Source organism: Myxocyprinus asiaticus, chromosome 42 (genome assembly GCF_019703515.2).
Source record: "Myxocyprinus asiaticus isolate MX2 ecotype Aquarium Trade chromosome 42, UBuf_Myxa_2, whole genome shotgun sequence".
NCBI classification, from domain to species: Eukaryota; Metazoa; Chordata; class Actinopteri; order Cypriniformes; family Catostomidae; genus Myxocyprinus; species Myxocyprinus asiaticus.
The window spans coordinates 24,561,792-24,576,141 of NC_059385.1; the positions used below are offsets into that span (position 1 = coordinate 24,561,792).

Sequence of the window (14,350 nt, forward strand, 5' to 3'; positions counted from 1 at the left end):
TAGAGAAATATTAAAGTTAGAATTAGAGATGCAAAGAGAATGCAGGCAAGGTTAATTCATTCACAATGAAAAATGTGTAGCAAATACACTATTGACCACTTCATCTCACCCAATAACAAACATGTCAGTGCTCCCATTTTCAACACCAGGCCCAAACAAGGACGTGATGTCATCAGGTGGCATAGCACTGCCTACATTCCACGTGACTATATGCACCCTAAAAGAGAAAGAGGAATAGCGCTTCTAACATAAAGTGCACGAATATGGTGGTGCAATGCTGCCATGTACTTATTTTTTTCACTCAGTTATGTTGTAAAAACTACATCTTTTGTCATAATAGCGATGAGATTTTATCATTTTAGCTAGATGTTTTGAGCATCTCACAAATGAACTTAGGCTATGTATCACTTTTCATGTCCCAGCCCACCTGTGCTTCCAGTTCGGGCTACTCAGTGGTAAATTAATCCCACACATATTTTTTATTTTGTAACATTTTGTCAAGTCAGTATGGATTTTGGGATTTTTCTCCAGAATCGCCAGGAACATATTCCAAAAAATGAAGCTGGACAATGTTTTCTGAACCGTGTTAGTTTAAACCACAGGCCAAGATGTTTTGGAGTGTTCGCAAAAAGGACAAGAATATAATATTTGTTTTATAAAAAAGATATGATAGTGTAAAATCGTAAAAGTAGCTATTTTAATGACAATTAGAAAATAATGCAAGAATTTCATCGACCACTTATCAAACAGATCATGTTACAAATGATTGCATATGATAAATATATCGAACGTGTTTATGAGAGGTTGTTCATCGTTCGTGGACATCATGTCAATTATACTTTAAACAACGAATATATAAATATAACTTAAAGTATGCAATGAATAAAAAAAAAGATGTAATTCAAAACTGTTAAAGTAAAGCTATTTTACATCGATATTTCGATGCATTTTATGAATCTAAATGAACTTACATATTCAAAAAATATTTTAGCCTATTTTTAAGATTTATTTAATTTTTTACTAAAGATTACTCAATTCAATATGATTGAATTTTGTTATGAAATTGAAATGCTTAAGTCTTAATTTTTTTTAGTGAGATTTTTTTTTTTTTTTTTTTGAATTACAGCTCAACAACCAATTCACAAAAGCCAAAGTCAAACCATTCATATTTTGTGTTATTGTTTACTTCCACATTGTAAAATGTCTTTATGGCTTAAACAGAAGAAAATAAAGATTATTGATTTCAAATAACTGTGCCATGGTTATATGTTGAATTCATTTGAATTCATAATTTTAATTACCATTTCTTTCGACACATAATGCTCAATTGAGTTTTAAATCAACAAAACCTACCTCCTTACCCTAAACCTTAAACCTAAACCTAACCGACAGTGTTCTAAAAAAAAAATGTAATTGGCGAAGCAACCACATCATTCGTCGTGGTTATGTGTCGTCGTGCACTTTAGGACTCATAACCCAGTCCTTTGCATCGCAAGTGCAACGCTCTATCAGTTGCGCTACAGCATAATTTAACTGCACTCAAACAAGCTTGTAAATGTTGTTGGTTAAGTAATGCAAACGTTAAAATCTATCACCTTATAAGTCATGTACTATAGTAAAAGTGTTTAGATGTCATAAGATAGCATTGTGTGAGGAACAAGGTGAAAAGTAAGTGTTTATGAACTGATAATCTGCGTTGTCCTATTGATTTGTGTGTATAAATAAAAGTAATTGTTTTAGCATTTATAGTGTTCATTTCATCAGGAAACTGCAGCGATACATACAACGAGCCACATAGAAAATAATTTTGCAAAAATGTAGGTATAGTAACGCGATTCTATGAGACCAGGTAGGATGTTTCCTTAAAATTCAACCAAAACAATCTATTTTATAAGGCAGTATTTTGTTGCTGCCTACCTTTTGAAACAGCCTTGATGTTGGAATGCCTTAAAATGCTGTCCAGGAAGGAAGCTCACCAGGTTTTGAAAAAAGTATATTTTCCATCTGCATGTTTTTTATAACATTGCATCATGGTAATATGAGTAATGACAATTACTTAAAAAAAACCTGAATTAAATGTCACCTGCTGTTTTAATCACTAAATTGCTTGCAAAACATACAAAATGCTTTTAACTCAGTCATTAAAGCTCACGCATGATGAGTTAACAGCATTAGGCATTATCAGAGCTCTTGATGGTTTTGTTAAAGATGACAGGCTACAGTACGCAGGGACACATTTGTGAGTCTAGGAATGCTGCCAGGAATGCTAAATGCTCTTGTGTCCATTCTGTCACCAGGCCCTGAGAAGGATATTGTGCTGATTTAAAGGAACAGAAAATCTCAGCACAGATTTTCCGTCATAAGCTTAATTTACATACATGTATAAGCAAACCCAGCAGAATTGCTGAGACTGAATGACTGAAGTCACATCATATCATATCATATCATATCATATCATATCATATTACTGTGATGAAGAGAGATGTACGTATATGGATGTGATGAGGAGGAGGGCGTGACCGAGCCGTATCGATGGACGCCCGGCGCTGAATCAGCCCAATCAGCGGGAGAGGGATAAAGAGGAGCTGGGGACGCCAGTTCGAGAGAGAGAGAGACACACACAGCCGCTGTGTGTGTGTTTATGTTTGTTTAAGTTTGTTTATGTAATTAAAGTTTCGTTGACTGCTCAGCTGGTTCCCGCCTCCTCCTTGCCCATCCTTATCTGTTACAATGGACAAAGTATATACAGGAAGTCTCACCTAAAATTACCCTCCTCTCTTGTGGTATTGTTCAGCTTTTTGTCAGTGTCTCCTGTGTTGGGTATGTGTGTTTCTGGGTTTTGGACAGGTTGTGAAATTGGTTTCGATGGCGGGCTGGGGTTTGGGTTGGGGATTGGTATGGCGATGAGGTTATTGTGTGTGTTAGCACGGATGGGCTGTGATGGACGGCTTGGAAGTGCTGGGGCGATTGATGGTGGGTTAAGGCTGAGTTGAGAGGTGGGACTGAGCTGCAGGTTTTGGGGGTTGTAGTAAGGCAATGGTGACTCGGTTGAGGAGTTTGATAGGAAGTTTGGCTCAGTAGATCTGGAGACTTTGACTGGTGCCTTGGACCCCAGTGCCGTTGGCCTGGGTCGACTGATGCTGATGTGACTAGTGGCATGTGTGCCCAAGTCCATTCGTCCTCTTTCTTGAACAGCTGGGTTTGGCTGCAATGCCTGGGCTTGTCCCGACATTAGAGAGTTTCCAGTCATGTCCAACTGGCAGTGTGAAGATTTGGGCAGGTTGCAGGGGTTTTCAAGCAGGGCTGTTGGTTTGTGGAGACCAAGAACTCCAGTAGATACTTCCGGCATTGAGCAGCTCTTAACGGGCTGCATTGGATCCATTTACCTACAGAGACAATATGGAGAGACATAGATGTATTAAGGAAAAGTTTTCAAAAATGAAAATTCTGTCATCATGTAAATCCGCCCGTTTATGCCTATAGAAGACTTGGACTATGACGCACGAGTCGCATGAACTATTTTTAGGTACTTTTTCAAGCTTTAAAGTGAGGCACTATCTACTGTGGCAGACCGCAATATTCATTCAGATATCTTCAGTCATCCCTCACCACCTTTTTATAAAGTATAAAAAACAATCTAAAATAAGTATAGCCACAAGACTTTAGATTATATGTTTGCATGAGACTAGTGTGATAGAATCTTTTACTTTCAATTCAATCTTTAAATTATGTTGTCATAACGACATTATGCCAAGAAACCTTGTAACTTTTGCACAATACGTGTAAGGATACCAGAAAGAGGCATGACGTACTGTATCTATTTGTAAAGTGCTGTTAACATGAAGCAAACTCCACCTACAAATTGTTTTGCAAATGCCTAACCAGAAGTTCAAATCCACCTAGAAAAGTAGTCGCACCTCATAAAGGACGATTTAGACTTTACAGCTCAAATTATAACTAGGGTTTTACTGAATAATTAATGTATGTGCTTTAACAAAAAATACATGCTTCAGATTCCTGCTTTGAACCTATCTGAAACACTGGCCCCATAGACTGTGCATTTATGTAACCATGATTTTTGCTCTAAAAAAAAAGAACAAAACTGTGGGACGAGTCAAAAAATAAAAATAAAAAATGTCTGTGGTTGTCAACATCAAGCCACAAATGCTGTCCATTGAGATTAATTTGTACTGAACCCAGAACATTCCTGTAATACATGGGTACAAAAGCATTAAGCACAACAACGGTGACTAAACTAAACAAGAAAATAGATGCTGTGAATGCAGAGTAAGAAAAGAGACTTCCGTTTGTTTGTCCTTCACACTCCTCTGCCTTCTCCCACGGTCAAAGACTGCTGCTGTCTGCAGTGGATAGGGGAATGTGTGTGTGTCTGTGTATGTGTGTGTGTCTAAGTGTGTGAAGAGCTTTGGACAATAGCCAGGGCTGAATGTGCCCACTATCTACCTATCCCCTCTCTCTGCTTCCCAGGACGTCACTACTGACATCAATGAACTACAGAGCAAGCAATCAGCAAAGATCAATCCTTCTCTACAAATAACATACTGGCCCCTCTTTCCTGATCTACTTTCCTGTTGCTTGGCAACAACTTTTAGTCCTAACACCCCTCTTCCAAACATTTCCATAATTTCCTTTTAAAATTCCGGGATATTTATTTTAATAAACACCATTCCGATTTAAAGGGAAGAGACTGATGGGGCGATCTTTAAAGAAAGCATTAGAGATAATGGCAGTCACATACAATAGCATTAGCAATGATGCCCCATCTGTTGCAGACTAATAGATCAGAGTTTTTACACATTGGTGTCTTGGGATAGATCGTTGGTGAAAAAGACAGAGTGCTCTCTCAAGTAACGTTTTATTTATTTGAAAAAAATATACACTTTCCTAAGAGTCTAGCAAAGATTAGACGTAACAGAAAAGCATGCTCTTTGGCCAGTCTAAAAATGTGCAGATACCGTATACACATGCCATGCAGGGGATTGCATATGCATTCATATTAAATTTATACAAACAGTCGCAGTTGTCTAAGAGGCTGATGCGTTCATGGCTGGTATGTTCTGTCGCAATCATACTTGTCTGAAATGTGATATGCAACACAATGTCAGTTATATTTTATGGAATTTTAGTGCATCTTATGGTATCAATTATCTATGCAACACACAAGTTTGAAATAACACTGTTTAATAACTTTTAATAACAAACATTCTTTCGGCTAATGCTTAACAGATCAGTAGTCCATTTAAATATGAATAAATTATTTAAGAATATTTAATGAAGTTTTGACATTTCCAACTATTTATTTATTTATTTATTTATTTATTATCCCCTTTTCTCCTTTTGAAATGCTCAATTCCCACTACTTAGTAGATCCTCGTGGTGGCGCGGTTACTCACCTCAATCCGGGTGGCGGAGGACAAGTCTCAGTTGCCTCCGCTTCTGAGACAGTCAATCCGCACATCTTATCACGTGCATGACAACGCGGAGACTCCCAGCACATGGAGGCTCATGCTACTCTCCGCGATCCACGCACAACTTATCATGTGCCCCATTGAGAGAGAGAACCACTAATCGTGACCACGAGGAGGTTACCCCATGTGACTCTACCTTCCCTAGCAACCGGGCCAATTTGGACAAGTCCCCCCAATAATCAGATATGGCCAGATTGTCCCCCCAATAACTGATATCCTTGTTGGTGTTCTGCTGCAGTGTATTATGTGCTGCTGTAAAATTGTCATTAAATTGTTGCATGAATAACATCAAGGTTTAAAAAAGTTTAATTTCTAGCGTGCACAGTAGTCTAACACCGTTCGTCAATGTCATTTGAGAGCCATTCAAATCGATGAAGGCGGGACTCAAGTTTAAGACGCTGAGCGGGAACCTTGAAGATAATTCCAGTGCCGCGCATCAACAAGCAGTTCAGGTTAAGAGTGTTTGTGTCTTGTAAGGTGTAAGTATCTAACTAAATATGCTAAATTTGACCACTGTTTTATGATTAAAATGTTGTACCAACCGTAAGTAATTTCCAAGGTTGCAAACTATTCTCCATTTTGAGAAATTCGCTGTTTTGAATTGAAAATATAACACATACAGAACGTGATTTGAATGAAATATTAATGGAGCCGTTTTCAGCATATCAGGCATAAGATAAAGAGCGAATGTGTGTATATTGTAAAGGAATTGCATGAATGTGGTTATCTGGTAAGTTTTTGAAGGGCCTTTTTAGAAAATTCACATTGTCTAAGAAAATGATCCATAAAACACAAAGTAGAGCGTTTTCAACATGAGTTGAGGCTTCCATTGATTTTTTAGGTTGTGGCAAGGACAGTGCCCTAAAAAAACATTAAGATTTTCTAAATAATTTCTTTATGTCTTTAATTAATTTTGAATTTTGTAAAGCATCTCCTAAGAGTCTTCTTTTAAAAGAGACTAGATTTCATTTTGAGGATGAGCCACCAGTTAAAGCAGTTCACCTAAAAATGGAAAATGTACTTTTACTCACTCATTTACTCACCCTTATGTTGTTCAAAACCCATATGCTGTTACTTTATCTTGGAACATAAAAATAGATATTTCCATAGAATAACAGTTTCTAGTGAGCAGGAGCTGTCAAGCTTCATAAAAGACAAATTCTATTAATTGTTATTAAAGGTTCAGTATAAAGATATCATCACAGTAGTCCATATGACTCGTGCATTATATTCCAAGCTTTCTGAGGCCAAAGAAAAGCTTAGTGTTGTATGGACTACTTTTATGATATTTTAATGATTTTTTCCCTCTTTGTACCTTGACAGTAGTGATCCGTATGAACTGTTTTTGTATGTAAAAAAGCATCATTAGGATTCTTGAAGAAAATATTGTGTTAAGATTCTACTGGGGGAAAAACAACGAGGGTCAACTTGAGGACAGTAAATAATTTTGTGTATTTTCATTTTGCAAGCCAGCTGATGTCATGTCATTTTACAGATACATCAGTGATTAAAAGAAATTCTAATTATATTTGTCTTTTATTTGATACAGCACAAAAAAGAAAAAAAGATGACTAAAATAGGCAAATTGCTAGCAATGCAGACACAATGTATGTCTTGTACTGTGTGAACTTAAAAAACATATCTTTTCAAACCAAAAATTATACAATTTTGGTCACTTTTAAAAAACTTTAATGCATTTAAAGCCTTTATTCAGAAAATTATGGCATTTACCACATTTACTATTTTAAAGGACTGAGTTCACCCGCAACCCCCACCCCCTAAAATGGTTTGGTCCCCCCAATGTTCAAGACATGATTACGGCCTTGGTTTTAAAGTTAATTAAAGTTAGTGTTGCCAAATTTTAAAGTGTTACCAAAACATGCTACTGTTAAAATTAAACAGATAATTACAATATTTAGTATTTAGACACATTTTCCCCCGCTCAGTTCAATGCATGGAGGCAAAAGGGCCCACCTATGCAGTGACAGTTAAAAGCACACAGTATTTAATGCACAATAATAGGATGGCATAATGAAAGCAGGTCATCATTAAAAATGTATAATGATGTAAAATTATAACTATGGCTCAATGGAGTCAATATGCCCAAAAGGTTAATTGGAAAGAACAACATAACATCATATTTGTCAACCAGCAAGTGTTCCTCTAAACATGAAGAGACCAAAACATATTATAAGGGGAGACTGAAGTTAGTTGTCACACAGGGAAGTCACAAGGGCTGTACCTCATGTATCATCATATTTTCTACTTATAGACTATTGAAGGTAGAGTTTATTAATTGTGAAACGTTATAATTTTATATAATTCATAAATTATGACTTCTGTTGGCCAAAACAATGATTTGCATTATTTCTTTTCACATATTTTTGTTACCTTTAAACATACAAAATTTAATAGCAGGTTCCCAATGTGACAACTTACCCTATACTGTATAGTGTGACACCATGGTTTGCAATTGGGGTATTTTGTCACAAAAGTGTCAATATATGTTGAAAAGAACTAAAATAAAAAGACTAAAAGGTGTATATACAGAAAATATATATATATATATATATATATATATATATATATATATATATATATATATATATATATATATCTTCTGTTTTTGTGTTTATCTCATACTAAATTGTTTCAAAAATTCTAACAAAATCTAACATAAAACAAAGGCAATCTGAGTAAACAAAATACAGTTTTTAAATCATAATGTTATTTTTGAAGCAAAAAAATTATTCAATACCAACTGGGCCTGTGAAAAAGTATTTGCCCCCTTAGCTACTAAATCCCCAAATCTATGAAACTGCATTCATAATGGGATTCAGCTGGACTAGACACGCCCAGGCCTGATTACTGCAAAACCTGTTCAATCAAATCAACACCTAAATAGAACTTTTTCAGCATCATGAAGTTGGCTAAAAGTTCTCACCCAGTAGCACACTATGCCAAGGTCAAAGAAATTCCAGAAATGATGAGGAAAAAGGTGATTGAAATACATCAGTCTGGGAAGGGTTGCATAGCTATTTCAAAGGCTCTGGGACTTCAAATAACCACAGTGAGAGCCATTATCTCCAAATGGAGACCACTTGGCACAGTAGTGAACCTTCCCAGAAGTGGCCGACCTTCCAAAAGTCCTCCAAGAGCACAGCAACGACTCATCCAGGAAGTCACAAAAAAGACAAGGACAACATCAAAGGAACTGCAGGCCTCTCTCTCATCAATAAAGGTCACTGTTCATGACTCCACTATCAGAAAGACACTGGCCAAAAATGTCATCCATGGAAGAGTGGCGAGGCGAAAACCACTGCTAACCCAGAAGAACATTAAGGCTCATCTAAATTTTGCCAAAACACACCTTGATGATCCACAAACCTATTGGGAGAATGTTCTGTGGTCTGATGAGTCAAAAGTGGAACTGTTTGGAAGACAGGGGTCCCGTTTCATCTGGCATAAATCAAACAAAGAATTCAACAAAAAGAACATCATACCTACGGTCAAGCATGGTGGTGGTAGTGTGATGGTGTGGGGATGCTTTGCTGCTTCAGCGCCAGGGTGACTTGCAATAATTGAGGGAAACATGAATTCTGCTCTCTACCAGAAATTCCTAAAGGATAACTTCCGGTCATCAGTCCGTGAGTTGAAGCTCAAGCGCAACTGGATTATGCAGCAAGACAATGATCCAAAGTATAGGAGTAAGTCCACCTCTTAATGGATTAAAAGAAGCAAAATTAGGGGCCTGGGTAGCTCAGCGAGTATTGACGCTGACTACCACCCCTGGAGTTGTGAGTTCGAATCCAGGGCGTGCTGAGTGACTCCAGCCAGTCTCTTAAGCAACCAAATTGGCCCGGTTGCTAGGGAGGGTAGAGTCATATGGGGTAACCTCCTCATGGTCGCTATAATGTGTGGTTCTCGCTCTCGGTGGGGCGTGTGGTGAGTTGTGCGTGGATGCCACGGAGAATAGCGTGGGCCTCCACACGTGCCACGTCTCCGCGGTAACGCGCTCAACAAGCCACGTGATAAGATGCACGGATTGATGGTCTCAGACTTGGAGGCAACTGAGATTCGTCCTCTGCCACCCGGATTGAGTAGAGTCACTACGCCACCACGAGGACTTAGAGCGCATTGGGAATTGGGCAATACAAATTGGGAAGAAAAGTGGAGAAAATCAAAAAAGAAAAAAGAAAAAAGAAGTAAAATTTAAGATTTGGAGTGGCCTAGTCAAAGTCCTGACTTGAACCCGATTGAGATGCTGTGGCAGAACCTTAAATGAGCAGTTCTTGCTCGAAGACCCTCCAATGTGGCTGAACTAAAGCAGTTCTGCAAAGAACAGTGGGCAAAAATTCCACCACAGCGTTGTGAAAGACTTATCTCCAGTTATCGGAAGCGTTTTGTTGCAGTTGTTGCTGCTAAAGGTGGCACAACCAGTTAAGTTTAAGGGGGCAGTTAGTTTTTCACATGGGTGATATAGATGTTGGATAACTTTTTTCCACAGCACTGTATATACACTGGCGGCCAAAAGTTTGGAATAATGTACAGATTTTGCTGTTTCAGAAGGAAATTGGTACTTTAATTCACCAAAGTGGCATTCAACTGATCACAAAATATAGTCAGGACATTACTGATGTAAAAAAAACAGCACCATCACTATTTGAAAAATGTCATTTTTGATCAAATCAAGACAGGCCCCATTTCCAGCAGCCATCACTCCAACACCTTATCCTTGAGTAATCATGCTAAATTGCTAATTTTGTAGTAGAAAACCACTTCCCATTATATCAAACACAGTTGAAAGCTATTTGGTTCGTTAAATGAAGCTTATCATTGTCTTTGTGTTTGTTTCTGAGTTGCCACAGTATGCAATAGACTGGCATGTCTTAAGGTCAATATTAGGTCAAAAATGGCAAAAAAGAAACAGCTTTCTCTAGAAACTCGTCAGTCAGTCATTGTTTTGAGGAATGAAGGCTATACAATGCTTGAAACTGCCAAAAAACTGAAGATTTCATACAAAGGTGTACACTACAGTCTTCAAAGACAAAGGACAACTGGCTCTAACAAGGACAGAAAGAGATGTGGAAGGCCAGATTTACAACTAAACAAGAGGATAAGTACATCAGAGTCTCTAGTTTGAGAAATAGACACCTCACATGTCTTCAGCTGACAGCTTCATTGAATTCTACCCGCTCAACACCAGTTTCATGTTCAACAGTAAAGAGAAGGCTCAGGGGTGCAGGCCTTATGGGAAGAATTGTACAGAAAAAGCCACTTTTGAAACAGAAAAACAAAAAGAAAGTTTAGAGTGGGCAAATAAACATAGACATTGGACAACAGATAATTGGAAAAGAGTGTTATAGATCTTAACCCCATTGAGCTTTTTTGGGATCAGCTAGACTGTAAGGTGCGTGAGAAGTGCCAGACAAGACAGCCACATCTATGGCAAGTGCTACAGGAAGTGTGGGGTGAAATGTCACCTGAGTATCTGGACAAACTGACAGCTAGAATGCCAAGGATCTGCAAAGCTGTTATTGCTGCACGTGAAGGATTTTTGGATGAGAACTCTTCGAAGTAGTTTAAGAAGTTCTGAACATTTTTTTCAAATTTTAATAGTAATTTTTCACATTATTAATGTCCTGACTATACATTGTGATCAGTTGAATGCCACGTTGGTGAATAAAAGTAACAATTTCTTTCCATAAGAGCAAAATCTGTACATTATTCCAAACTTCTGGCCACCAGTGTGTGTGTGTGTATATATATATATATATATATACACAGTGCATTCATAAAGTATTCAGACCCCTTAAATTTTTTTCACATTTTGTTATGTTGCAGCCTTATGCTAAAATGCTTTAAATTATTTTTTTCACATCAATCTACACTCCATACCCCATAATGACAAAGCAAAAACCAGATTTTTGATAACCTTGCAAATGTTTTAAAAAGCTGAAAAAAAAAAAAAAAACTGAAATATTACATTGAAATAAGTATTCAGACCCTTTGCTATGACACTTGAAATTTACCTCAGGTGCATCCCATTTCTATGGATCATCTCTTTGAGATGTTTCTACACTTTTATTGGAGTACACCTGTGGCAAATTCAATTGATCGGGCATGATTTGGAAAGGCACATACCTGTCTATATAAGACCTCACAGCTGAAAATGCATATCAGAGCAAAAACCAAGACATGAAGTCAAAGGAACTGCCTGCAGAGCTCAGAGACAGGATTGTGTCGAGGCACAGATCTTTGGAAGGCTACAAAAAATTCTGGCTGCATTGAAGGCTCCCAAGAGCACAGTGGCCTCCATAATTCTTAAATGGAAGAAGTTTGGAACAACCAGGACTCTTCCTAGTGCTGGCCGCCCGGCCAAACTGAGCAATTGGGGGAGAAGGACTTTGGTAAGAGAGGTGTCCAAGAGTCCCAATGGTCACTCTGGTTGAGCTCCAGAGATCATGTGTGGAGATGGGAGAAACTTGCAGAAAGACAACCATCACTGCAACACTCCACCAATTTGGGCTTTATGGCAGAGTGGCCAGATGGAAGCCTCTCCTCAGTGCAAGACACATGAAAGCACCTAAAGGACTCTCAGACTGTGAGAAACAAGATTCTCTGGTCTGATGAAACAAAGATTGAACTGTTTGGCCTCAATTCCAAGCGTCATGTCTGGAGGAAACCAGGCACCGCTCATCACCTGCACAACACCATCCAAACAGTGAAGAATGGTGGTGGCAGCATCATGCTGTGGGGGTGTTTTTCAGCGGCAGGGACTGGGGGACTGGTCAGGGTTGAAGGAAAGCTGAATGCAGCAAAATGCAGAGATATCCTTAATAAAAAACCTGGTTCAGAGCACTCAGGACCTCAACTGGGCTGAAGGTTCACCTTCCAACAGGACAATGACCCTAAGCACACAGCCAAGACAACGCAAGTGTGGCTTAGGGACAACTCTGTGAATGTCCTTGAGTGCCCCAGCCAGAGGCCGGACTTGAACCCAATTGAACATCCTTTCTTCCTATAAATTCTCTTCCTGTCCCAGTAGGTGGCGATATGGCGAATAATGCAAAAACAAAAGAAGAACTCTTATACCCTGTCTACACCAGATGAAAAAGGACTTAAATATTGAAAATATAAATATATGAAATTCGCTTTTGTGCCATAATCAAACTTCTGACTCTTTGAGTTAGAGTTAGCTACAGTTCATGTGCCAGTGTGAAATGTGTGAGCATCAGTCAAGAGGAAAGATATGATGGGTTAATCCCGTTTTGAGAAAGAAATCATAAGACGTAAAATGAAAACTATTTAATGAAAGCATAGGTTTATAGCCTGCTTACAAGTTACATTTAAATGCCTTGCTGAAAGTGTTCCTTTGAAAAGACAATTGAGTAAACGCAAACCTTAAATTTATAGGTGCAAGTTATTGCATAAATATATGAAGGAATCACAACTCAAAATACAAGCTTATTTATTGAAACATGGTCTAATTAAATAATCTTGTATTTTGAGTTAAGCAGTTATTTTTTTCCTTTACTAAAGTGTAAAATCCCCCAGCACCTCCACATCCTGTGTCCCTGCCAGTGATGGACTGGCCATCTGGCACACCGGGACTTTTCCCGGTGGGCCGGTCAAGCATTGGACCAGTCAGTCGCCCCACTCTTATTTATTAAGCGCTGCCATTTACTGCTGTGTGTGGAAAACACCAAATAGATATGAAAACCTTAAAGGCTCTGTGAAAAGCTCTTTGAAACCAAATTAAACAGCCCGGATATTCTAAACAGCAGTAACTAGATAAACAAGAAAACATTGTGTCATTCACAGTGGTTATTACATTATTTTCAATCCACACATCACCATTCTTATTGCATTGCAGTTAGTAACACTAACTGTAGAAACTATGATGTTTTGGCAGAAATATTGTATACATTTAAAATATATGTCACTTTAATTATAAATATATTAAATATTGTATATTAGGGGAATCTGTTGTTTTTATGGCAGGGTTTTTTTATAGTCTCTACATAGATATTGTTTTTCATAGTTTGTGTTTTAGAAACCATAATTACATCTGGTAATAGGGAGCATGGTTTTACCTGTGATCAGCATGCTCTTACTAATACCATGGATAGGATACTATGCAAGAACTGTGGTAAATTATCAAGAATTTAACAAGAGCTTTAAAGCCTGAACCCCTGTGAATTAAGGATGAAGCTATATTTTTCTCCGTAAATATGTTCAGTTCTAATGAGCTTTAATGGAAAAAGTCAAAAAAATGTTTTTGTCCCAGTCCAGCCCTGGTCCCTGCCCACACTTACAGGTATCATATCGCTCCTGAAAACATGAATTAAACTACTGGAGTGGTATGGATTCCTTTTATGCTGCATTTATGCGCTTATTGGAGCTTCAAAGATTTGGTCACCATTCACTTGCATTGTCAGGACCTACTCTTCTAAATTCTGTTCTTCTAAAAATCTTAATTTGTGTTCTGCAGAAGAAAGAACGTCATACACATCTGGGATGGCATGACGGTGAGTAAATGATGAGAGAATTTTCATTTTTGGGTGAACTATTCCTTTAACAAACAGTATATACACACACATAATGCCAATATCAATTTTTACCATAATCATAATATTCGAAAAGACAGCAGCGGATTATTAGCGAATGCCCCTCATGATGATGTGCACAAACTGACTTAATGTGAAACTTCTCATCATCCTTCATGTTAAAAAAAAAAAAAAAAAAAAAAAGGCTAAAATGTAGAGGTAAATTGCTGATTGAACATCTCCACTGACCAGCATGACGCTGTAAAGATTATCTTCTGTCTTCATTTGTCGCAAGGAGGGTCAGATTTGTAA

General features: G+C 37.9%; 2 protein-coding genes across 2 annotated transcripts in view; one reads left to right on the forward strand and one right to left on the reverse strand.

The window, feature by feature from the left end:
- LOC127432784 (14-3-3 protein gamma-like) overlaps positions 1–14,350 on the forward strand; it is a 678,408-nt gene that overhangs the window by 518,611 nt on the left and 145,447 nt on the right. The window lies entirely within an intron of this gene.
- The window catches only part of LOC127432740 (inositol polyphosphate 5-phosphatase K-like), a 39,614-nt gene that overhangs the window by 24,678 nt on the left and 586 nt on the right, over positions 1–14,350 (reverse strand). Inside the window, exons 2-3 of the mRNA XM_051684129.1 lie at positions 2,760–3,386; positions 110–217 (exon numbers count right to left, since the gene is read on the reverse strand). Coding sequence (XP_051540089.1) covers positions 110–217; positions 2,760–3,382 — 731 coding nt within the window. The 5' untranslated portion in view covers positions 3,383–3,386. The remainder of the gene's footprint in view (positions 1–109; positions 218–2,759; positions 3,387–14,350) is intronic.